The sequence below is a fragment of the Castor canadensis genome, chromosome 8 (assembly GCF_047511655.1).
Source record: "Castor canadensis chromosome 8, mCasCan1.hap1v2, whole genome shotgun sequence".
In the NCBI taxonomy this organism is placed as follows: domain Eukaryota; kingdom Metazoa; phylum Chordata; class Mammalia; order Rodentia; family Castoridae; genus Castor; species Castor canadensis.
In genome coordinates this window covers 43,792,977-43,818,871 of record NC_133393.1, presented here as the reverse complement: position 1 = coordinate 43,818,871, position 25,895 = coordinate 43,792,977, and the positions used below count along the sequence as shown (strand labels likewise).

The following is a 25,895-nucleotide window of genomic DNA, read 5'->3' as shown; positions in this document are numbered from 1 at the left end:
TGGTCCTGAACTTTTGAATAGAAAGTTCAGGATGTTTGGCAATTTCAAGTGATATTGCTTTTCTTATACCTGTAAAGTAAAATTGAAATTTGGGAAATGTCTTCAAGTTTTGTGAAAGCCAAAACTTGGGTAGCATCCATACAAATGTGATTTAGTGAATATCTTTGAAGGAAAAATTAAAACTGAAAATGATGGAATTAGCTCCTATGAAAATGATGGCATATTTTGAAAATAAAGTTATTAGGAGGACTAATTTGATCTGCAGACATTTTAGTTCCTTCAGGTTTTATTTATTTATTTATTTTATTTTTTATTCATATGTGCATACAAGGCTTGGGTCATTTCTCCCCCCTGCCCCCACCCCTTCCCTTACCACCCACTCTGCCCCCTCCCTCTCCCCCCACCCCCTCAATACCCAGCAGAAACTATTTTGCCCTTATTTCTAATTTTGTTGTAGAGAGAGTATAAGCAATAATAGGAAGGAACAAGGGTTTTTGCTAGTTGAGATAAGGATAGCTATACAGGGCATTGACTCGCATTGATTTCTTGTGCGTGTGTGTTACCTTCTAGGTTAATTCTTTTTGATCTCACCTTTTCTCTAGTTCCTGGTCCCCTTCTCCTATTGGCCTCAGCTGCTTTAAGGTATCTGCTTTAGTTTCTCTGCGTTAAGGGCAACAAATGCTAGCTAATTTTTTAGGTGTATCTTTGCCAAAGGAGAAGTTGTCACCATGCGATAATTACTGAATGCTCTCAGGAAGTTTGAGTGCTTGGTGTTGCATAAGTAGTTGGACATTTGAATTAATTTTAGAAAAATGAGGCCTACATAATTTGGGGCCTTCTCCAAAGTGAGTTTATGGTCAGAGAAGAAAAGACTATTCACTGTATAGCTTAGTAAATTACATTATGTCACCTTAATTTATAGTTTAATTTGCCTAAAACAAGTATTCACAACCACAATTTTATATTCTCATGTTTTCTTCAGAATTTTTTCTTCAGAATTTTTTTTTAATGAGCTGTGTTTAGCACATTGTGGTACACATTAGAGTATAAGAGCACTTTTTTAAGTCCAAAAAGTGAATGAGGTTGAGTGACTTCACTTTATTTGGGTCTATCTAATTCAAGATTTACCATATCTGGTGACTTAGTGTTTCCTGGATCTCAATGCCATACCATTGTCTTCCCTTAAGGACGTGTAAAGAATCTATACACCTTCCAGTTCCTAGGAAAAGTGTTTTGGAGCCCTATTCTCTACAAACCCTCAAGGTAGCTTATGGGGAGGATGTTAGGATGAGTAAGATGTGCTCTTAGCTGTTCAGAACTGTCTAGAGAGGACCTTCAGACATCCAGGTAACTGTACCCAAGGCTGCATATGCCATACACTATCAGGTGTAAACCAAGCCTGCGAGAATTGTGAAGAGGGAGAGGTCACTTTTGTTGGACAAGCAGAGATGGCTTCCTATGGGAGATAGGCCATTTGAAATAGTTCTTGAAGGATGAGGAGGATTTTTCTAGAATGAAGAGAAATATGAATATAGGAACAGAAACAGAAAAATGCAAGGTTCATTTGATGCCATAATACTGTGGAGTGTTGGTGAGAATCAAATTAAAATGCCTTTACTATCTTGACTGGAAGGACTTAATCTGCAGGTGAGGACTTTTGGTCAGGAAAGTGGCTTAGGAAGCCAGATCTGGTAGCAGTAAGAAGGCTGAGGTCAATATGCTGGGGGAGATTATTTCAACAGTAAAGGCCTCAACTTGAACACACCAGGAATGGAAAGGAGAAGACACGTAGGAGCGAATATGGCTGGCATTTAAAGAACTGGTTTTGAGGATGTGCTGATGCAAGGTGCAAAAGCCATGAACTTGAGCTACGTGGGAGATGGCTCTTATAAATATCCACTGGTGTCTTTATTCAACCTTGTCTTACTTGGTGGATCTCTGCTGAATGTTTTCCATATGCCGTACACTGCCCTTGGCCCTGAGGATTCAGTGTTGGTGTCTCGGCCCTCAAGGAGCAGACAGTCTGATGGAGAGATGGGTGTCAACCAAACAGTTACACAAATTAAAGCTTGTTGAGTGCTGGGCCAGGTGGTGTGTGAGTTGCCCTGTCCTGGCTGGCCTGGAGAGGGGTGGGTTAGGTGACAGGATGCTGGCATGGCAACACTTTTTCGGGCAACAAAAGGAGAAGCTGCAGCACTAGATAGCTTGGAGGAGCTGACATTCATCTTGGGAGAGGCATTGCAGCAGTGGTGGCCTCACCCTGTCCTGGTGCGTTTGGAGAGCACATTCCCTCCTCTGGGCCGGTGGTCACTTCCTTTTTTACTCCTATGGAGGACTTGCTCTGTACCCACCCTGGTGGGCTCCATGACCATCTGTGACCTCACCCTCACTCACCTGCCTCCTCTGTTCTGACCTCCCGACCTCCACAGGAGTCCTTTAAGTATTTGCTTTGTCCTCGTGTCCTGTTCCTGTGCACCAGGACAGCTCCTGGGTTTTGAACTTTGGAAAGAAGGCCAATCAGATTGGCATGAAGGGCCCTGTCCTGCCCGCACTCTCCCAGCTCCTGGCTCCTTCTGCACTCCTTCCTGTGACAAGGAAAGAGAGGCCTGTTTGTTCACTGGCTCAGCGTTCTAATGGGCTGCTTTCTGTGTGGAATTTGTTTGAGATGGAAGATGACTACAGAGTGATTAAGCAGAGAACATCATTCTGAGTATTTTTCCTTTGGTAACCAAGGACCTGCGGTGTCTTTTGCGTCTTTCCCAGCTATTTTTTTTTTTTCTGGCAGTACTGGCGATTGAACCAGGGCCTTGTGAGTATTTTGCCCTAGATCTTTTGCTTTTAGTTTGTTTTTCAGATAGGGTCTTGTGCTTTAGCTCAGGCTGGCCTCCAATCACAATCCTACCTCCCTCAGCCTCCTGAGTAGATGGGATTATAGCTATGTACCACCATGCCCAGCCCTCTCTTTCTTACTGCTTCTACCTTTCTAGCCTACCCAGCCCTACTGTCACCTGTATTCTCCCTGCAGTGGTTTAATCCATACTCCCCTCAGCTGCTCCTCCCTTCCAAAAACTATGCCTTTATACCCCCAGTCCCTGGCAATGACTTTCATGTAGCTTGGTTTTGGGTTTTTTTTTTTGCCTTCCTTGACTTCTCATTTACTAGCTGCTCCAAGGACCAAACCTACTGCCTTTTTTCCCAGTTGTCATCTGAATTCCTTACAGCATTTTGCTGTTTAAATATTCTTTTCCCTTGGCTTCTGGGACACCCTTTTCTCTTCTGTCTCTGGCTGCTTCCTCAGCCCCAGTTTCTAGTCAGTTTTCTTATGCATCTTTCTTAAATGTGTGCTCCCATCTGGGAAGTGCCCGTCTTCTTTACTTGTCTTCCTGTCTACTCTCAGCACAGATGGCTTTCTGATCCCCGTGCATTTTCACGTGCCTGTTGGCAGAATCTTGTACCTCAAACCAAATGTGTTCCCCATCCTGCTCTTATCTCTTGCTTGCCCAGCCTGTCCCAGCCAAAACACTCCCCAGCTAATCCCACAGAACCACCATCCACTCATGTTCCTGAGCTCACTGTCTTACATTTGGCTTTCTCCCCTTTGAGGTTTTGCATCATTTTCCAGTGAAACTGCTTATATGTTACCTATCTAGCCTAGAACTCACCTAATTCTGAGGTGGAATGTGCCTTGCCCCTGGCTTCTCCTAGCTGGTTATTCCCCAATAACCAGTTTCCCATTTGTGTCCATTGGTCATTCCACCATCTCCCATTTATCCTAAATTCCCTGCTCAATAATGAAGTAGCTCCTGTTAATATGAAACTCAGGGCTAGACATATTCAGCCTTCTCTTCTGCCCTTACTAGACATTTCTAGAAAGTACCATCACAGCATTGTCATTATGCCTCTGTGGCTCCTGCTTAGAAACTCCCTTTGCCCAGTTCTCCCCCAAGTGAGCCTGTCATTGTGCTTCCAGGCATGGCTGCAGCTCCATCTCCTCACAGAAGGTTCTCCCCACACCACATCCCAGATCATCCTTAGCCAGCTCCTCCCCTGGGCTCACTTTGTGTTCAGCTCATGGTGTGGTGATGGCTGTTTAACATACGGGTCTGTGGTGACTCTTCCCTGGAGTACTTCACAAGCCTTGTCAACCTTCGTAGAAATGCTAATGAATTAGTTCATTATCGGTAGGAGACAGAACAAGGGAACCTTTAGGCTCCTTCAAAGTCTCAGCAACTGAAGGGCAAGAGGAGCCTGAAACTAGGGCTGTTAACTCTGGCAGTGAAATCGAGAAAGGTAGGGTCAAACTGTGGGGTATTGGCATTTTACCAAGGGAGAATGGGATGGTCAGGTTTATGTGTCAATGTGACTAGATATGGTGCCCAATTGTCTGGTCAAACAAATACCAGTCGAGATTCTGTGTGTGACTAACATTTAAATCAGTAGATGTGAATAAAGTAGATTATCCTCCAGCATGTGGGTGACCTCATTCAGTCAGCTGAAGGCCTCTTAGCAGACAAGTTTGCCCAAAGAAGCAGCAATGCTCTTAAGGGTGCAGTACCACAACCACACCTGGATTTCCTACTATAACTTTGAAAGACTAAAGGCTAGTGACACCTGGAACTTTAATCTCACAGAGGACTCTGCAACATCTATCATTTGTTGCTAGGCTACAACTGGTTAAGACTAAGCTCACTTCCTTCTAAGTGTGACATCAGCCCAAGCAGAACACTTCAAAATTTTTCCCTTTGTTGTTCAGTGCTCAGAAACCATGATTCTAATAAATGCCCTCCAGGCCAGCCAGGCTAATTGACCAAATGTAAAAGATGAAGATAGTAACTGCTGCAAACACCAGACCTCAAGATCCACTCAAAACATCCAAGTAGACAGACTGTGGTATGTGCAGACATCATGTGTGCAGTTTGCGGGGCACTGTGATGGCCAGGCTGCCGCTCACGTAGTCTGTCAAACCCGTTTCCATCACTTTGATGATGGCATTCCAGGGGGAGCCCTATGGATCACAGACGCCATCATGATTGCATTTACAAACTGCTCAGTGAGGGTGTGGATTCAGATCTTCCTAGTCATCCATGTTCCCTTGGTGCAGTTAGGATAGGAAAATGACATATACACCACTGGATTTTCTTTCCTCATGGCCGAGTCACGTTTTACTGAGATTGTTTCATCACATGCCCTGGAGAGGAACTCTTCCTTAACTATGTGAGTACAGATTAGTTAAGAGAAAGCCTGCTGTAGTAAAAACATACGCTGAACTCTTCTTTATATAAAGAAATTAAGACACCGCTTTAGGGGAACATTTATCATGTATAAGCACTTCCTTTAATTTGCAAGTTATTAGATCTTTTCATGAGACAAAGATTTATGTTTTTTTTCTAAACAGTGTTAATGGGTTGGTTCCACCCTGGTTTCAAGTGGAATCGTAAAGTTACAGAAGGCGCTTTACGATGTTCCCTACTTGTAGCTTGCTTTTGGACTTGTGCCTCGCTATTAACACCACATTCAAGACTCAGACTCTACACTGACAAAAGGCAGGCCTGTGACCCTGCCCCACCGTTAACTTAAAATCTCTCTCAGGTTTCAACACAGTCATCTTGACTTACATCCCTGCCCTTGAGCTGTGATGGCCACCTCTCCAACCTGGCGAGGCACTCCATAAAGTCACAGTCCTGGGTGCCACTGCCCAGTGTTGCTTTTGCCTAGTATTTTCCCTTCAAACAAACCTAGTGCCCTGCCCCCAGTATTCTATACTGTATGGTAAATTTGTCATAATTGTTATATCCTCTGCTTATCTAATTGGTCTCGTTTTTTCTTGTGAATGGGGATACAAGTAGTTATTAATAATGACACATGAAAGCCCGTTGCGCTTTTTTTTTTTTTTTTGAGGCAGGGGTCTATGTAGCTCAAGCTGGCCTTGAACTCACAATCCTCTTATCTCAACCTCCTGAGTGCTAGGATTACAAATGTGTGGGCCACCATGCCTCGCTTGAGCTTACTGAAATAAAGGAACAATTAAGCATCTAAAATTAATTGCTAAAATATCACTTTATTGGTAAAAATAAAGCCCCTGAGTGAAAGGTCATTTGGAATGCCATATACACATTTTTAACTTCTTGAAGTCAAATAAGAAAAAAATTGCAACATGTTTTACTTTAGTGTAAAAATCAATTTATTATACAACAATTGTACAGAATACTTTTTATCTAAAAGAAAAATGGCTTCTCATGTCCATCCTAATCAGGATACTATGTTGTTAAGATCCAAGTACTTTCACAGGAAAACAAAAAAGTGATGTCCTCATTTTCCAAATAAGTGACCTCCAGAAACATTCATAAAATGACAGAGAAGTTGAGAAGGACTAGAATGGTTTCTTACATACAAAATGCTATTCTGTCCACCATAATACTATTTTTCCTTAAGTAAGAAATGCTTTTGAATGGGATGGACAGCACTTTATCCACCAATACGCGAAAAAAGGTCAATATAATTTTGATGTGTTGACATTTTCGATGTTTAATTTCATTTAGCAAATGCACCATTTTGCTTAAAAACGGGAAATTAACAGATTTTACAATTCATTAGTGTTTTCCTTCCCATGAGTACTGGGAGAAAACAGTCTCCACTTTTTAAAAACAGATTATAAAAATTGTTTTTTTACATTTTTAGGAAAATCACATTAAAAGTAAACATTTTGGTTTTTAAGCTACAATACTTAGTAACAGGTTAAAATATTTACCTGATTCAGTTTTTGAGGTTCAGGTGTCACAGCTGTATTTTTTGTCAGCCCTTGAATGTTTAAGGCCAAGTGTTTCACTGGACTTTGCCAGTAGTAGTTCTCACTTTGACCTGAGAGGGTTAAGCTGCCTGGTGTGCAGAGCTGCCTGATGATGGTGGGCTACAGGATGACTCCCTCTGTGCTATACGGATGCGAGGCCTGTGAAAACGTCTCCAACTGCATAGGAGACTTGAGGGCCTCATTTGCAATTAGGAAGAAGTGGAGTACATTAACCAGTAATGCTTGCCTCCTCTCTCAGCCTCATTTTTACCCAGAATGCACTTTGGTAACCATTTCTGCCAGTGTTTGAGAACTAAAACTGAACTTGAATCCACTTTCTCCTTTGTTCAGTTTGTGTCTTGTCACAGAAGAGCAGTAGCGGTCATACTCAAGCTAGCCCTTGTTTTATCGAGTCCCATGACAGAGAATACACTGAATACAGGTGTGAGAGATGAGAGGCCAGTGGTGATGAAGTACCGTAAGGGAAGTCAGTTTTAGAAAGCCATTTAGAAAAAGAGTAAGTGGCATCAGACAGAGTTCTGCTCAACAGAAATGCCCAGCCAGTACAGAAAGGGTGTTACAGGAACAGTGCATTTACCCCGAAGACCACACTAATGAGAAAGGGTAGTGTACATGAAATAAAAGTTTACAAAGTATAATTTTCTTAATGAAAATGTAAAACGAGCTTAGGAGAGCAAAATAGGGACAGAAAAGCACAGTTATTGGGGGACTGAGGAAATGCCTTTCCAGTGCCCATGCATTTGATGTCAATGTCATGATTTTAAAACGTGAAAAACTTTTGCCATATTCCTGCCTCAAAAACATTAAAAAAAGGATAAAGTGTCAAAGTTGGCAAGTGTTTTATATGGCATAAATTAATCTTCAGAAAATATTCTTTGCATTCTTGGTACAGTTTAATAGTAAATAACAGTCCAACACTTGCAGAGAGGTGAGACCATTGATGTTTTTCTCTTTCTCGGTATCTGCTTCTCAAGAGAGCATATGTCTGAGCAGGGAAAAGATGTAATTTGTGTCTGCCAAACTGCATTTTCATTGTGACTCATCATGACCCCATGGCTCAGCGTTGGAATCTTTTCACATCACTACATCTTTTCTCTCTGCCTTCAAAACTTAACCTGCAAAGATGGATAGGAAGTATTTAGGATGATATTTGTGAGAAAGCACACAAGAAACAGTTGACGAACTCAACATCTGTTTTCCCATGGCTCTGTTAATTTTGATTTATAAATATTCCAGTAGCACGTATGTGCTAAGGAAAAGGGAAGACTGGAGTCTAGTCCTTGTTCAGAAAGGAAGTGGGCAGCCAGATCTAGACACAACTTTTAGTATGGAGCATGTATCTTTATTAAAGTATGCCAACTGACATGGGAGTGAGACAAGAGTATCAATAAGGAAGCCAAATTAAAACTGAGGGTGACTCCTATCCAAAGGCTCTGAGTTATGAGGATTTGGCAGAAGATCTTTTTTTTGTTTTTTGTTTTTTTTTTGGAGAGTCTCACTAGTGGCTCAGGCTGGCCCTGAACCTGAGATCCTCCTGCCTCTTACGTGCTGGGGTTACAAGTGTGCACCCCCATGCCCAACATGACAATTTTTTTTCTTAGAATAACTATCTTAAAAAATTTGAAGATTAACAAATTTCATTATAGCATCATTAAGTTTAGAAGTGGTTGTGAGAATTTGACCAACAGGACTCTGGCTTGAGAGATTTTGGTAGATTTTTGTCTTCTATTTATGATCCTATTTTAGTATTTTCTGGGGTTGATTCCTAAAGGAATAAATGGACTGCTTTATGAACTGACAATTATTGCTTAATGTAGACTGCAACATACCCTATTATTTACACTATTATTAACCTTTTTGTTGTACACATTTTAATCTGAACAAAACTCTATCTGAAGACTTGCCATGAAAACCAATGCTCCATGTTTCCTGGCTTTGTGTGTGATTAAGGCGCTCTAAAGACACTGTGTGGGGAGGGTAAGTCTGTGGAGGGAGATGTTGCACCTATTATGAGGTCTATAGAGTTTATCACCTCATTGCTGACCACAGCATTCAGTTAACAGAGTAACCTAATACCAATATATTAATACATTCTGAGTACAAATGATTTTTAAACTCAAATTAGTTTATGCTAAAACATACAACTTTCAATTCAGTCTTTGCTTTAAAACAAGCGAATCTGTTAGGCTACTGCAGTGCATATGCTTTTCTGCTTCTCTGTTTATTGTGCTTTCTTGTTCACCACTCCATTAGCTGCAGTGAAGTAGGTTTTGGAGAAGCCATTCTTGACTTCTTTCTCTGCAGGATGCTCTTGCATATCTTTCTTCATCGGCTTTTTTCGGTATGTCTATTGGATAAAGAAAAAAGGAAAACACTCCTTCATAAGACTTTGTCTCTACTATTGCATATAGTTAAAACAGTACATGATTTTCTTGGGTACTGGAAATTCATGTTTAATTTGACCATTTTAAAGCCTCTGGTTGAAGATAAAACCAGGTCAAAAACCAAAACAAATGCATGAAATATCAACAAAGGCTATTTCACTTTATATTAGTCTAGGATTTGCATATCATAAGCAAATTATTGTGTATTAGTTGTTCACTTGGAAAGTATACAATTTTTTAAAAAGTATAATTCAAGAGAAAAGGTACTGTCATTTTAAAAGAACCAACAACCGGGATTCTGTTTTGGTATATTGTCTCTTTCTGGTGCTAGTGATTGAACCTGTAGCTTCATGTATGCTAGGTACACACTCTACCACTAAGCTGCACACCAAGCCTGCCATATCCTTCCTAGTCTGATAAAATTTCTGATCTTTTCTCATTTTTTACTTTTTTTTTTTTTTTTTAAACACTGGTATTAATGAAGGTCAAGACTAAAATGCCATGCTCCAATTGAGGACTAGGATTCAATTTGAACCAGCATGTAGAGTTAAAGCCTTCAGTGTCACTCCCTATTCCCGGCTGGGATACCTGCCTGCCTTCTGGGGATAACACTAAATACCAAAAGGACTCCCTTGGCTTGCCTCTGATTTTTCTTGGTGTGTGTACACACGCACACGTGCATGGCTTTGCTTGGTTCTGTCTATGGTGATGCCTGTAGAAGTTCTCAAAGGAGATTTTTATCTCCTACAAAAGACAAAGCCTGGACAATCCAATTTCAGAAAAACAAGATCTTAAAAGCTGTCAAGGGTTCAGTTCCCAATTGTAGTTTGTATAAAACTAGTATGGGTTAACTTTCAGCAAACACAAGCAAAAAATAAGGAGCACTTCTTGTTTAAAGAAGCAAATACAGATGAATACAATTTCAAAAGTACTGTTTTGAATATCAATGTATATTCAGACTTTCTGATGGAGCTTTCCATTTTCCTAGCCCATAAAGGAAAGCAATTTAAAATCTACAACCACCTGAAGCCTGTGTCTTGTCATAGCTTTTATAGGTTCTCACATAACAAAGTGACTTTGAAATTGCATTTTGAAGATCTCACCTGCTTAAATTGTTGACTAAAAAGATACCAGATAAAGAAAAAGCCAATGAGGAGAATTCCAAGATGGCAGCTAGAGGGAGGAAGCAGAAAGCGACCCTCCTATAGTGAAATCTTGGAGAGACACTGGAGACACACTTTGCAGGCATAATCACCGAGAAAAGGCATAACTTTGACCCCTCCACATCTCCAGCCGGCGCAGAGAATCTGCACTTCACGTTAAACGGAGAACCGAGGAGGCCCCCGGGCCACCAGTGGCCGGCGCCCATACGGCTTGGGAAGACGCGGACCAGGTGAGCTTCGCGGTACCGCGGTTCCCCCACAGACAAGCCTGGGCCAGAGCAGTATAGCCCCCTGGACAGACTGACCTCCACCCGGGAAAGAAAGAGAAACTGAGTACTAAGCAATAAGAACAGTTAAGACACGCTGGAAAGAGGGTGGGGCGCCCTGAGCGCTGAAGATTGGGGGAAGGGAAGCCTTCCCGGGACTGTAAATAAACGAGCCGGGCGGGCCGGAGAGCCTCTGGCGGGAGCGGGGTGCGCCCAGCAACCAGGAGCAGGGACGCTTGTGAGAGGAGGGAAGACCCACTTCCCACGTGAACTGTAAATAAACACGCAGGCCTGACAACGCGGGGCAGTGTCACCTTTCCCAGTGCTTGGAAAGGGGAAAGCCTGTAGCAGAGGCCCCCGCACAGGAGAACTCTGAGCAAACAAAGCCTGTGGGACCAGGTGAGCGCTAGCTCACCCCAGAGATCTGCATAAATAACGCCTCCAGCTACAGGCTGAGAGCAGCAGGCAGCCAAGCCACAGTTGCAGATACCACTCTCAGAACTGCCTCCAGACGCTTTTTTTTCTTTTTCTCCCTACCTTTGATGAGAGAACAACCGAATTACACCTGCAAGCCGAAAAACTTACTGAAACTATTGCATTTGAACTGGGGACACTTGGTGGGGCTTTTTTTTTTTTCTTCTGTGTGTGTGTGAGTGTAGTTTTGTTCTACTTTATGCATCCCCTTTGATGAGACAACTACAGAACAACATCTGAGGCACCAACTCCAGGACTGGAGATTGAGACGGACATCCAAATTATTAAGACTGAAATTGCATTGCATATAAACTTGGAAGTTTTTTGGTTTTTTTTTTTAATTTTCTATTTTCCATTTTATTTTAATTCATTTTTATATATAGATATTACTTTCATATACTTATTTTTTATTTTTTTTATCTTTGATTTTCAATCCTCTCTCTGTCTCTCTATTGTCTGTTCAGCTTACTGTCGATTAGCACACTAACACTCCCTGTTTATACCTTTGAATCTCTCTTGTCTGATACCTTGTTCTGCTTTCTCCCTCTTGTCTGTATATTTGTTTTCCCCTTTTCTTTAACTTCTTGCTTTCCATCTCACCTCACTCTTCCATTCTCAATATTACCATTGTTATTATTACAAGCTAGAAAATACTTAATTACACACAGTACAGGGACAGTAACAACACCAAGGACAATGACAGGAAGACAGAAAAAACAGGGAAACCAGTTTCCCCACAGCAAAAAATTAGTACAGGAACCAGAGGGGAATGAAGAGAACAGAAACTCAGATCCAGACTCCAACAAAATGAAGATAAACTATGCCAAAGGACCCAATGAAGCCCACAAGAATAACTTAAAAGAAGACATACTACAAGTACTCAATGAGAATTTTATAGAGATGATACTGGATAGGGTCAACCAAAATGTACAGGAGACACTCAAGAAATTCCAAGACAATAAAAATAGAGAATTTGAAAAAGCAAAAGAAGAAATAAAGGAAACCATAGAAGCACTGTATAAACACCAAAGTGAAAGAGAGAACACAATGAATAAATGGATAAATGAACTCAGGACAAAAATAGACAACAATAAAGAAGAAAACAGGCAGGATATGGAAAACCTCAGAAAAAAGAACGAAACAGAACTGCAAAACAAAATGGAAGGCCAATCCAGCAGAATAGAACAAACAGAAGACAGAATCTCAGAACTTGAAGATGAAATGGTAATTAAAGGAAAAACTGAAGAACTATTAATTAAACAACTCAAGACCTGTGAAAAGAAAATGCAAGAACTCACTGACTCCATCAAAAGACCAAACTTGAGAATCATGGGCATCGAAGAAGGAGAAGAGGTGCAAGCGAAGGGAATGCGTAATATATTCAACAAAATAATAACGGAAAATTTCCCAAATCTAGAGAAAGATATTCCCATACAAATGCAAGAGGCCTCCAGAACACCAAACAGACCAGATCAAAATAGAACTACTCCACGACATATCATCATTAAAACAACAAGTTCAGAAACTAAGGAAAGAATATTGAAGGCTGTAAGAGAGAAAAAACAAGTAACATACAAAGGTAAACCCATCAAAATCACAGCAGACTTCTCAACAGAAACATTAAAAGCAAGAAGAGCGTGGGGCGAGATCTTCCGGGCACTGAATGAAAATAACTTCAACCCCAGGACACTCTACCCAGCAAAGCTATCATTCAAAATAGATGGAGCAATAAAAGTCTTCCATGATAAGCAGAAACTAAAACAATATGTGACCACAAAGCCAGCATTACAAAAGATTCTGCAAGGGATCCTGCACACAGAAAGTGACACCCAACTTAACCATGAAAAGGCAGGCAGCACCAAACCACAGGATAAGAAAAAGCAAGACAGTAGAGAGTAACATCAAGTTAGGTACACACAATCAAACCTTCAAACAACTAAGATAACTAAATGGCAGGAATCACCACATACCTATCAGTACTAACGCTTAATGTTAATGGACTTAATTCACCCATCAAAAGACACCGTTTGACAAAATGGATTAAAAAAGAAGATCCAACAATTTGTTGCTTACAGGAGACTCATCTCACCGACAGAAATAAGCATATGCTTAGGATGAAAGGCTGGAAGAAGATTTACCAAGCCAATGGCCCCTGAAAACAAGCAGGAGTAGCAATACTTATCTCTGACAAAGTAGACTTCAAACCTACATTGATCAAACGAGATAAACAAGGACATTCCATACTAATAAAAGGGGAAATAGACCAAAAGGAAATAATAATCATCAATCTGTACGCACCCAATGTCAACGCACCCAATTTCATCAAACATACCCTGAAAGACCTAAAAGCATATATAAACGCCAACACAGTGGTTGTGGGAGACTTTAACACTCCATTATCATCAATAGATAGGTCATCCAAACAAAAACTCAATAAAGAAATCCAAGATCTAAAATATGCAATAGATCAAGTGGACCTAGTAGATGTCTACAGAACATTTCATCCAACCTCTACACAATATACATTCTTCTCAGCAGCCCATGGAACCTTCTCCAAAATAGATCATATCCTAGGGCACAAAGCAAGCCTCAGCAAATATAAGAAAATAGAAATAATACCATGCATACTATCTGACCACAATGCAGTAAAAGTAGAACTCAACAACAAAAGTAAAGACAAAAAACATGCAAACAGCTGGAAACTAAATAACTCATTACTTAATGAAGAATGGATCATTGATGCAATAAAAGAGGAAATTAAAATGTTCCTGGAAGTCAATGAAAATGAAAACACAACCTACCGGAACCTATGGGACACAGCTAAGGCAGTCTTGAGAGGAAAGTTTATAGCCATGAGTGCATATATTAAAAAGATTGAAAGATCCCAAATCAATGACCTAATGATACATCTCAAACTCCTAGAAAAACAAGAACAAGCAAATCCCAAAACAAATAGAAGGAGAGAAATAATAAAAATAAGAGCTGAAATCAACGAAATAGAAACCAAAAAAACCATACAAAGAATTAATGAAACAAAAAGTTGGTTCTTTGAAAAAATAAACAAGATCGATAGACCCCTGGCAAACCTGACTAAAATGAGGAGAGAAAAAACCCAAATTAGTAGAATTAGGAATGCAAAAGGGGAGATAACAACAAACACCATGGAAGTCCAGGAAATCATCAGAGACTACTTTGAGAACCTATATTCAAATAAATTTGAAAATCTAAAAGAAATGGACAGATTTCTAGATACATATGATCATCCAAAACTGAACCAAGAGGAAATTAATCACCTGAATAGACCTATAACACAAAATGAAATTGAAGCAGCAATCAAGAGTCTCCCCAAAAAGAAAAGTCCAGGACCTGATGGATTCTCTGCTGAATTCTATCAGACCTTTAAAGAAGAACTGATACCAACCCTCCTTAAACTGTTCCATGAAATAGAAAGGGAAGGAAAACTGCCAAACACATTTTATGAAGCCAGTATTATACTTATCCCAAAACCAGGCAAAGACACCTCCAAAAAGGAGAACTATAGGCCAATCTCCTTAATGAACATTGATGCAAAAATCCTCAACAAAATAATGGCAAATCGAATTCAGCAACACATCAAAAAGATTATTCACCACGACCAGGTAGGCTTCATCCCAGGGATGCAGGGGTGGTTCAACATACGAAAATCAATAAACGTAATAAACCACATTAACAGAAGCAAAGACAAAAACCACTTGATCATCTCAATAGATGCAGAAAAAGCCTTTGATAAGATCCAACATCATTTCATGATAAAAGCTCTAAGAAAACTAGGAATAGAAGGAAAGTACCTCAACATTATAAAAGCTATATATGACAAACCTACAGCCAGCATTATACTTAACGGAGAAAAATTAAAACCATTCCCTCTAAAATCAGGAACCAGACAAGGATGCCCACTATCTCCACTCCTATTCAACATAGTACTGGAATTCCTAGCCAGAGCAATTAGGCAAGAAGAAGGAATAAAAGGAATACAAATAGGTAAAGAAACTGTCAAAATATCCCTATTTGTAGACGACATGATCCTATACCTTAAAGACCCAAAAAACTCTACTCAGAAGCTTCTAGACATCATCAATAGCTATAGCAAGGTAGCAGGATATAAAATCAACATAGAAAAATCATTAGCATTTCTATACACTAACAATGAGCAAACTGAAAAAGAATGTATGAAAACAATTCCATTGACAATAGCCTCAAACAAAATCAAATACCTAGGTGTAAACCTAACAAAAGATGTGAAAGACCTCTACAAGGAAAACTATACACTTCTGAAGAAAGAGACTGAGGAAGACTATAGAAAGTGGAGAGATCTCCCATGCTCATGGATTGGTAGAATCAACATAGTAAAAATGTCGATACTCCCCAAAGTAATCTACATGTTTAATGCAATTCCCATCAAAATTCCAATGACATTCATTAAAGAGATTGAAAAATCTACCGTTAAATTTATATGGAAACACAAGAGGCCACGAATAGCCAAGGCAATACTCAGTCAAAAGAACAATGCAGGAGGTATCACAATACCTGACTTCAAACTATATTACAAAGCAATAACAATAAAAACAGCATGGTACTGGCACAAAAACAGACATGAAGACCAGTGGAACAGAATAGAGGATCCAGATATGAAGCCACACAACTATGAGCAACTTATCTTTGACAAAGGAGCTAAAAATATACGATGGAGAAATAGCAGCCTCTTCAACAAAAACTGCTGGGAAAACTGGTTAGCAGTCTGCAAAAAACTGAAACTAGATCCATGTATATCACCCTATACCAAGATTAACTCAAAATGGATCAAGGATCTTAATATCAGACCCCAAACTCTTAAGTTGATACAAGAAAGAATAGGAAATACTCTGGAGTTAGTAGGTATAGGTAAGAACTTTCTCAATGAAACCCCAGCAGCACAGCAACTAAGAGATAGCATAGATAAATGGGACCTCATAAAACTAAAAAGCTTCTGTTCATCAAAAGAAATGGTCTCTAAACTGAAGAGAACACCCACAGAGTGGGAGAAAATATCTGCCAATTATACATCAGACAAAGGACTGATAACCAGAATATACAGGGAACTTAAAAAACTAAATTCTCCCAAAACTAATGAACCAATAAAGAAATGGGCACGTGAACTAAACAGAACTTTCTCAAAAGAAGAAATTCAAATGGCCAGAAAACACATGAAAAAATGCTCACCATCTCTAGCAATAAAGGAAATGCAAATTAAAACCACACTAAGATTCCACCTCACCCCTGTTAGAATAGCCATCATCAGCAACACCACCACCAACAGGTGTTGGCGAGGATGCGGGGAAAAAGGAACCCTCTTACACTGTTGGTGGGAATGTAGACTAGTACAACCACTCTGGAAAAAAATTTGGAGGCTACTTAAAAAGCTGGACATCGATCTACCATTTGATCCAGCAATACCACTCTTGGGGATATACCCAAAAGACTGTTACTCCAGAGGCACCTGCACATCCATGTTTATTGCGGCACTATTCATAATAGCCAAGTTATGGAAACAGCCAAGATGCCCCAGCACAGACGAATGGATTAAGAAAATGTGGTATCTATACACAATGGAATTTTATGCAGCCATGAAGAAGAACGAAATGTTATCATTCGCTGGTAAATGGATGGAATTGGAGAACATCATTCTGAGTGAGGTTAGCCTGGCTCAAAAGACCAAAAATCGTATGTTCTCCCTCATATGTGGACATTAGATCAAGGGCAAACACAACAAGGGGATTGGACTATGAGCACATGATAAAAGCGAGAGCACACAAGGGAGGGGTGAGGATAGGTAAGACACCTAAAAAACTAGCTAGCATTTGTTGCCCTTAACGCAGAGAAACTAAAGCAGATACCTTAAAGCAACTGAGGCCAATAGGAAAAGGGGAACAGGTACTAGAGAAAAGGTTAGATCAAAAAGAATTAACCTAGAAGGTAACACCCATGCACAGGAAATCAATGTGAGTCAATGCCCTGTATAGCTATCCTTATCTCAACCAGCAAAACCCCTTGTTCCTTCCTATTATTGCTTATACTCTCTCTACAACAAAATTAGAGATAAGGGCAAAATAGTTTCTGCTGGGTATTGAGGGGGGGGAGAGGGAGGGGGTGGAGTGGGTGGTAAGGGAGGGGGTGGGGGCAGGGGGGAGAAATGAACCAAGCCTTGTATGCACATATGAATAATAAAAGAAAAATGAAAAAAAAAAAAAAAGAAAAAGCCAATGTGACTTTTCCATACTGGTTTGCCTTAAAGTACTTTTTTCCAAATGAACAGTGAGTGTACAACATCTGAGTAGGAGATATGGGCTTATTGAATTGCATATTAAAAATTAAGTTCCCTTATTTTTTATCCATTTGTGTTTCCTGGACCTGTTTTACCATACACCTGTTTAGCTTTCAGATGTCAGATTTTGGTAGCATGGTGCAAATATATGATGCAATTGAGGACTGCATGTATGACTCATTGATATTTCTGGTAAACATTTTTGTGCATGCATATTGTGCATGTGTGTAAAGTTTTCCATTAACTGTGGTTATTCTTTGAGGAGGAAGATGTGGGGAGAGGAGTTAGGAACACAAGTGTTATCTCTTCCTTTGTAAATCTGTTATCTGAATTTATCCACAAATATGTGTATATAATACACAAGTGCACACTCTGTGCTTTACCACTGAACATTTACATTTCACATACCTGAACATAAAAATTTAAGAACAGGATGACCAGTGTCATCATATAGGAAGACTGGAAGATAAGACAACCGAAGGGGAAGCCACAGGGCTTCACAACGGCACTCAGCGTGTGCGTGATGGTAAGCAGGAACTGTACCTAGAGGGGCAGAGAGGACAGCTGATGAGTGAATGAGGCCTCACACCACCAAGGCCACAGCCAAGTCTTATCAGTTTAGATAACAACTATTATTCGCTACATATTCCAGGAACAAATCAAGCAAAATGCTAGAGTAGTTTGCTGAAATTACATTAATAAATATATAAAGCCCATTATTAATTTTCTCATGGAAAAAAATTATTTAAATAAAATGATCTTACATAAAAACTGTTCATTTATATTTCAAAGAAAGGAAATTCCTATTATAAACTTCTTGCATATACAAAAGGCATTTTAATGCATAAAGTATAATTCGTAAAAGGCCATTTTAGAGAAAAATAGGCAGCTTCATCCATCACACAGAAGCCAGGTCTAAGATGATGAGATTTCTATTCCTTCCATGTGTGACCCACAGGGAGAAGAGTTGTAGAGGGAACAACACACCAGCTGAGCCTGCGTGAGGTATTTCTTCCACCACAGGTACTTGTGCATAGATGGAAACACAGAAAGTCCATAGTAGGAGTACATAAGAATGTGGATAAAACTGTTCAGTGTTGGTCCAAAGAAGCCTGTAAAAGTACATATACAAGTTACTACTTTTAGAACATTATCTGCATAACTGAAAATGAGTAACAGGAGGACAATCACATAACAAAATTCACACTGATTAATTCCCTGATCGTTGTGTCATTACTCTAGGATTCAGGAAAAAAAATTCCCAGAAAGACTAAAATGGATAGGCTTTCAGCCAGAGTGCCAAGGAATTAAGTAATTCTTTATTTGCATGGGTTTTATTGTCTCTAATTACCATCAGCTAATCAGGTAGGAAAAAGATGTTAGCTTAAAATTAGCGCATTTCCAGTAAGAGAACTGTCCTTAATTTGGGTAAGTCATTTTGATTGCAGAAAGAGCCTCTCATGGGTTGGGGGTGTAACTCAGTGGTGGAACACTTGCCTCGTATGCTCAAGGACCTGGGTTCCATCCCTAGCACCACAAAAACACCTGTATACAATTGAACAGGGGCTAAAGAGACAAGAATATTATCCTTAAAAAGTAAATAAATTCTACCTGAAAGAGACTTAGGAACCAGGAGAACCGGGGAAAGAGAATTTCGGTGAGAGGATGGGTGGAGAAGAAACTGGCCAGCGAGACCTGCCTGGTGACTAGCTGGCACAGGGGCTTTATGGACAGGGATATCTAAGATCCAGTGCCTTGCCATCATCATTATGAAAAGTCTGTAGCTGCTGCAGACATGAAAGAATGGCCTCAGGAAACCAAGGAGAAAGAGCTACATTCTGTGTCAAACTACCAAGAGGTTTTAGCTGCAAGAGGGAGGTGTCACAGATGGATGATTTGAGAAGTAGGGAGCTCACTATGTGAGAACTAATCAATACAGAAGTGCTTAGAACAGCCCTCAGCACAGACGTGTAGGTCAGTGAGATATAAGACCTAGGGTGGGAGAAACTGGGGTCAGAGGACCACTTATTAGCTCTTGAAAATATTGTTTGACTATAAATCTTTATTTTCACATTTGGAAAGTGGGTATAACTAACTGTGAAGGCTATGATGGGATTAACTGAGATATAATACTGTATGAACTAAAGAGCACTGCACATGTGCTAGTTAATCAATTTAAATTCTTTAGCTTGGTATTCTAGTATTTCATTAGTAACCTAGACAAATGCAAAATTATGAATAAGAAAAGGAACAATACCACATATACAGTAAGTTCCTGACAAGTAATGGCTGGAATAAGCTGTTACAGCACTTGAATGTTTATGAAAACACAGGTTCAGTTTCAGAGTGCAGCATGATGTTATGATACTTATTTACCCACCTGAGTTTTCATTTCCATCAGTTAATGAACAATGATTAGTTACGTGTTTTGGTAATGCTCTTGAATGAAAATTATCATAAATACAGTATTTTATTCACAGAACTATCTATCTTTACAGAGACGATTTGAGTTAGTTTTAGATGCTCAGTAATATGTAATGAAACTATTGAAAATTGTAAAAACAAAATATTTAAATTTGGGAATTCTCCATTGATACTGATTATAGTCTTCCTTACCAACCAAACTTAAGAAACTCCACCTGACCACCTAGCATATGTGTTTATTCTTTCCATCCAATGGGGGTAAAAAGCACTTTTTCTGCTTATGGCACCCATAACAACATCCTTTTTTGCACTGTAGTTGATACACAGACAGTCTCTGACTTACAATAGCTCCACTTAATGATTTTCCAATTTTATAATGCTATGAAAACAATGCACATTAAGAAGAAACCATAATTCCAAGTTTGAGTGTTGATCTTTTCCTGGGTTAGATGAATCTTTCCCTGTAGGTCACAACCAACCCATTATTGAACTGTGAAGTCAACATCATGAGAGGTGTCAGCAGATTTTTATAAAAGTCTATTTTAAAACAAGATACCACAGTGCTTCAGTAAACACTGTTTCACAAAAGTTTTGTTTCATACGATATGTGTGACATGAATGCATGCCTTGGGTTGAAATATAAAATGTATTCTCTTGTTCTGAAACAGGGCCTTGCTAGGCAGCCCAGGCTACCCTTGAACTCCTGAACCTCCTGCTTCAGCCTTCTAATGCTGGGACTGCAGATGTGAGCTACCATGCCTGGCTTAAGATGTAATTTTATTTTTGGTGGTGGTAGCATTTGAACTCTGGGCCTTGTGTTTGCTAGGCAAGTGTTGTACAACTCGAGCCATGTCCCCAGGCCTAAAATGTATTTGCTATTCTAGTTCTGAGCTAAAAGAATTTAAAATGTTTCTTTTTTTTTTTTTTGGGGGGGCCACACAGATGTTGCCTTAGTTTTTCAGAACGTAATAATCAAAAAGCCCTAAAAGCTGAAATGACTACATCTGTATCACAGTGAGGTGGTGACAAGAAGAAGCCACCTTTCCACATGAGTCAGACATCATCTGCACTGGAGTCAGTCAGCTCCGGCTGGGGGCTGTGCCTGCCCATCTGACACTGGTGCATGGGAAATATTTTTAAATTATAAAGATATACTGTGGTTTTGCTGACATAAAAGGTCAGAAACTAAACGGCCATTGGCAAACACATGCTTCTGGTAGTGACAAGGGTAGCTACTCTGTAGCTTCCCTCGGCTCTTGCCTAATCTGTATAAACTGCTTGACATAAGAGGCAAACTAGAACCATTCCATACAATTGAAAATCAACAAAATAACTTACTTTGTCCACAGGGTATCCAGTTCAAAACACACCACCAGATGTTGAACATAGAGACGTGGTGATAGACGTGAAGAAAAGTGATCTGACACGTCTTTTTTCGCAAAACGAAGAAAACTGTGTCCAGGAACTCCACTAATTTGGAGAAGTAGTACCACCATAATACCTTGGCTACCTATAAAAATTTTAAGGGGGAAGATGTGAGAAATGAAAATGCTCCTGTGTTGCCTTTCTCTCAGCCCGGTTTCGTGTCACTTCTGTATTTTCCTGGTATGTTTTTACGGCTCCTTATCTGGTGTTTTTGCCTCCTGCTTCTTCTCATTCCAAGAAATTCAACCTCGTCTAGTGAAAGATGGGTTATTTTTTCAAAATATGTACGTAATCATGTCCTTCTCTGCACCCACTGCTCTGAGCCCATGATTCCTCGCTGGAGAACAGGAGATTTCTCTGTCTTGCACTAGTGTCTGTTTCCACCATTCTCTGCCAAGCCCTGTAAGGGATCCTTCAGGCCCTGAAGTGGTCCATTTATCCTCCTTGAGTACTGAACCCTCTTTTCCCTGCCTCCAGCACTTCTTTACTACTCTGGGTCTGGCACTTCTAGCCACCCTTTCCCAAGACTCCTCTTTAATGCCATATACTCTCTGGAAGTTTACCCAGCCTTCTTTCCTTTCTCAGAACCAGCTTCATTTGTATTCTCAGATTACTCTGACTACACCTCTACATTCAACAGGTATAAGTACAGAGCAGCCCATGACTGTATCTTTTATATCTCTTCCTCAATGAAAAGATTAAAAGGCAAGATGTTCTTCATCCTCACTAACCTAACAGTGCTGGGTCATGATTACCACTCCCACGGTCTCGTCTACAGTGAAACACTTCTTTATAATCAGAAGTGTTTTTAACACTAACATTTAAACTGAGACACGTTTGGAGATGCTACATAATAGGAATCTTGAGACAGGAGTGGCACGCTGTACGGGCTACTTCCCAGGATAATCCTATCATGGTAGCATTCACTTTATGCTTGATGGAATAATTAACCTTCAGAAATATTTAACCACAACTAAACATAAAACCAGAACCTTTAGAAATCATATGGCATCCCAAAATGTGCCATTCTGCAAGAATGCATTAGAAACAAGACAGTATAGAGAAACTGATGTATTATTTGTATTATAGCTTTGAAGCTATTAAAGATGAAAAAATGTGTATCTTACTGATTTTAGTTAATGGTTTATGCCACTAACTTGTTGATAACTGTATTTTAATTGTACCCACATATTTACATTTTTGAACATTCACTAACACAGGGAGAATAAGTATAGTGAACTCTTTGTGTATCAATCACTGAACTCCAAAAGTTTTCAATATGATTCCAATCCCTACCACTTTTGAGGGGAGGGAGAAGTATAGATTATTATAAGCAAATCTGAGATATTTTATCTGTAAAGCTTCTGACAGATGAGACTTGTTTTAACCACTGAGTCATTTCCTTATCCAATAAAATTCCTTACTATCTTCTAAGAATCAATCTAATGTTCAGATTTTCCCAACTCTCACAGATGTCTTTTTCCCACTAATTTATTTAAATCAAGATCCAAATAAGGTGCATACTGTATTTTATATGGTTTCAGTTTCTGATCAATAATAATCCCCACTCGTTCCTTCCTGGTTTTCATGTCAAAACTGTCAGTTGTATGGAATTCCTTACAATATGGATTTGGATGATTATTTCTTCCTTGTGTTATTTAACTTCTCTAACCCCAGATTCTCTGAATCTAGCAATTTAGAGACTTGACTAGAGTCTGGCTTAATGATTTTTGGCAAGAGTACTTCTGAGGTGGTTCTGCATATTTCCCACTGCAGCACAGAAGGTACTTTGTATCTGGCTGTTCCACTGATATTCTGATCAAACAGTGAGTTCAGAGTTTGAAAACTATTTTGACTCCACTTCCATCCAGTAGTTTCATCATTTACAGATGACTGCTGTTATATGCATTATTTCACTAGGTGTTATAAAAGGGTGATTTTCTGATTTTATTTTTACTTATGCATGTTCCCCTTCTATAGAGAACTTTCCATCTTCATCTACTTGGAAACTCACATATGAAACACAACATAAATACTCTTTTTCTAGAATGAGCTGGGGTTCTGGTGACCTTCAAATGGTAACAGTGAGGAGGGAGGGCAAGAAGGCAGATTGGAAGTATCAACTGTTTTGAATTTGTGAATGAGAAGGGTCAGGTTAACACAGGAGGAAGAGAGAAAGAGCACGGGAAATCATGAGAGAGGTGGCACAGCAGCAGAAGAGCACAGAGAAACAGAGAAAACCAGCAAACAGTTTTGAGATCTTTCAGGTGTCCCAGGACAGGGAAGGGAAACTGAAGATGCAATCACAGGGTAAACCATATAGCTCTGGGAACAGACTGGCAATTCTAGCCAGTCAAATAACCTAATGCTCAAGTGCCAGAAAAACAAGAACAAGCCAAACCCCAAATTAGAAGGTAGAAAGAAATTATAAAGATTAAGGCAGAAATTAATGGAGACTAAAAAAATACAAGGATTCATCAGGGGTATACTGCAAAATCTTACATTCTAATAAACGAGAAATCTAGAGAAATGGATACATTTCCAGATGCATTTGACCTACTAAAATTGAACCAAGAGGATATAAATCACTTGAACAGATCTATAGCAAACAATGAGACTGAAGCAGTAATAAAAAGTCTCCCAGGAAGGAGCCTAGGACTGGACGGATTCACTGCCAAATTCTACCAGACCTTTCAAAATAACTCAAACCACTGCTTCTCAAAGTATTCTATAAAATAAAAAGGAACACTTAACAAACTCATTCTCTGAAGCCAGAGAATTTTCCCTGATACCAAAACCCAGTAAGGACAAAAAAAAATTATAGACCAATTTCCTTGGACACAGACACAAAAATCTCAATAAAATACCTGCAAACCAAATTCAACAACAAATTTAAAAGATCATGATCAAATTGGTTTTAATCCAGGAATGCAAGAATGGTTCAACATGCACAAATCAATAAATGTAAACAGAATCAAGAAAAAATTACATGATCATCTCAATAGATGTATAAAAAGCCTTTGCCACAAAATTCAACATCCCTTCATGGAGGAGAGGATGAAGAAACTAGGAATAGAAGGGACATACCTCAATATAATAAAGGCTAAATATGCAAATTTATAGGCAACACCATACTAAATGAGAAAAACCTGAAATCATTTTCTATAGTCAGGAACGAGACAAGGGTGTCTACCCTTCCCTACTCCTATTCAGTATAGTATGGGAAATTCCTAGCCAGAGTACTAAGGCAAGAGAAAGAAAGAAGAGAGACTCAAATAGGGAAGCAAGAAGTCAAATTATCTCTATTTTCAGATAATATCCTATACCTAAAAGATCCTAAAGGCTCTACCAAAAAACTCCTAGATCTGTTGAATACTTTAGGCAATGTAGCAGGATATAAAATTAACATAGAAAAATCAGTAGCTTTTCTGTATACCAACAACGAACAGGCTAAGACATCAGAAAAACCCATTTATGATAGCCTGCAAAATTAAACCTAGGAATAAACTTAACTAGGGAAGTAAAAGACCTCTACAATGAAAATTATAAAACCTTGAAGAAAGGAACTGAAGACACCAGAAGATGGAAAGACCGCCCATGTTCATGGATTGGTAGAATATTGTAAAAAAAGGCTATTACTACCAAAAGCAATCTACAAATTCAATGCAATCTCCATCGAAGTCTCAATGTCACTCCTCACAGAAACAGAAAAAAAAAGAACACTCAAAATTCATATAGAAACATAAAAGACCCCACATAGCAAAAGTAATCCTGAGCAAAAAAAAAAAAAAAAAAAAAGCAACAGTGGAGGTACCACAATATTGGACTTCAAATTAGATTATAGAGCCATAATAACAAAACAACATGGTACTGGCAAAAAACCAGACACACAGACCACTGGAATCAAAGTGCCAGAAATAAACCCTCACAGCTACATCCATCTGATTTTTTTTTTCCTGTGGCAGTACTGGGGTTTGAACTCATGGCCTCACACTTGCTAGGCAGGCACTCTACTTGAGCCACTCTGTCAGCCCTCATCCATCTGATTTTTGACAAAGGAGCCAAACCCATGCATTGGAGAAGTCAGCCTCTTCAACAAATGGTGATTATCCATATGTAGAAGACTGAAACTAGATCCCTTTCTCTTACCTTGTACAAAAATCAATTCAAAATGGATCTAAGATCTGAAACTTTGGAACTACTGCAGGAAACATAGGGGAGAAGACACTGGAAGATGTAGGCATAAGTGATTATTTTCTGAGTAAGATTCCAATTGTCTAGGAAATAAGAGCAAGAATTGACACACAGGATTGCATCAAATTAAAAAAAATTATGTCCTTCAAGGAAACAATTATCATCAAGAGACAATCCACAGAAAGGGAGAAAATTTCTGCCAGCTACCCAACAACTATTCCATCCAGAATATACAAAGAGCTCAGAAAATGACAAAAGAAAAAATAATCCAATTAGTAAACTGGCAAATGAATTAAAAGTTTTAGAAGTACATGTGACTAATAAATGCATCAAGAAGTGTTCAACCTCCTCATATAAAGGAAATGCAAATCAAAACTACACTGAGATTCCATTTTGCTCCAATCAGAATGGCAATCA

The 25,895-nt window shown here is 39.3% G+C and overlaps 1 protein-coding gene across 1 annotated transcript in view; it reads right to left on the bottom strand.

The window, feature by feature from the left end:
* Positions 1-7,875: 7,875 nt before the first annotated feature.
* Elovl2 (ELOVL fatty acid elongase 2) overlaps positions 7,876-25,895 on the bottom strand; it is a 55,561-nt gene continuing 37,541 nt past the window's right edge. Inside the window, exons 5-8 of the mRNA XM_020153813.2 lie at positions 21,198-21,369; positions 18,423-18,547; positions 17,844-17,978; positions 7,876-9,155 (exon numbers count right to left, since the gene is read on the bottom strand). Of these exons, the coding sequence (XP_020009402.1) occupies positions 9,030-9,155; positions 17,844-17,978; positions 18,423-18,547; positions 21,198-21,369 (558 nt within the window). The 3' untranslated portion in view covers positions 7,876-9,029. The remainder of the gene's footprint in view (positions 9,156-17,843; positions 17,979-18,422; positions 18,548-21,197; positions 21,370-25,895) is intronic.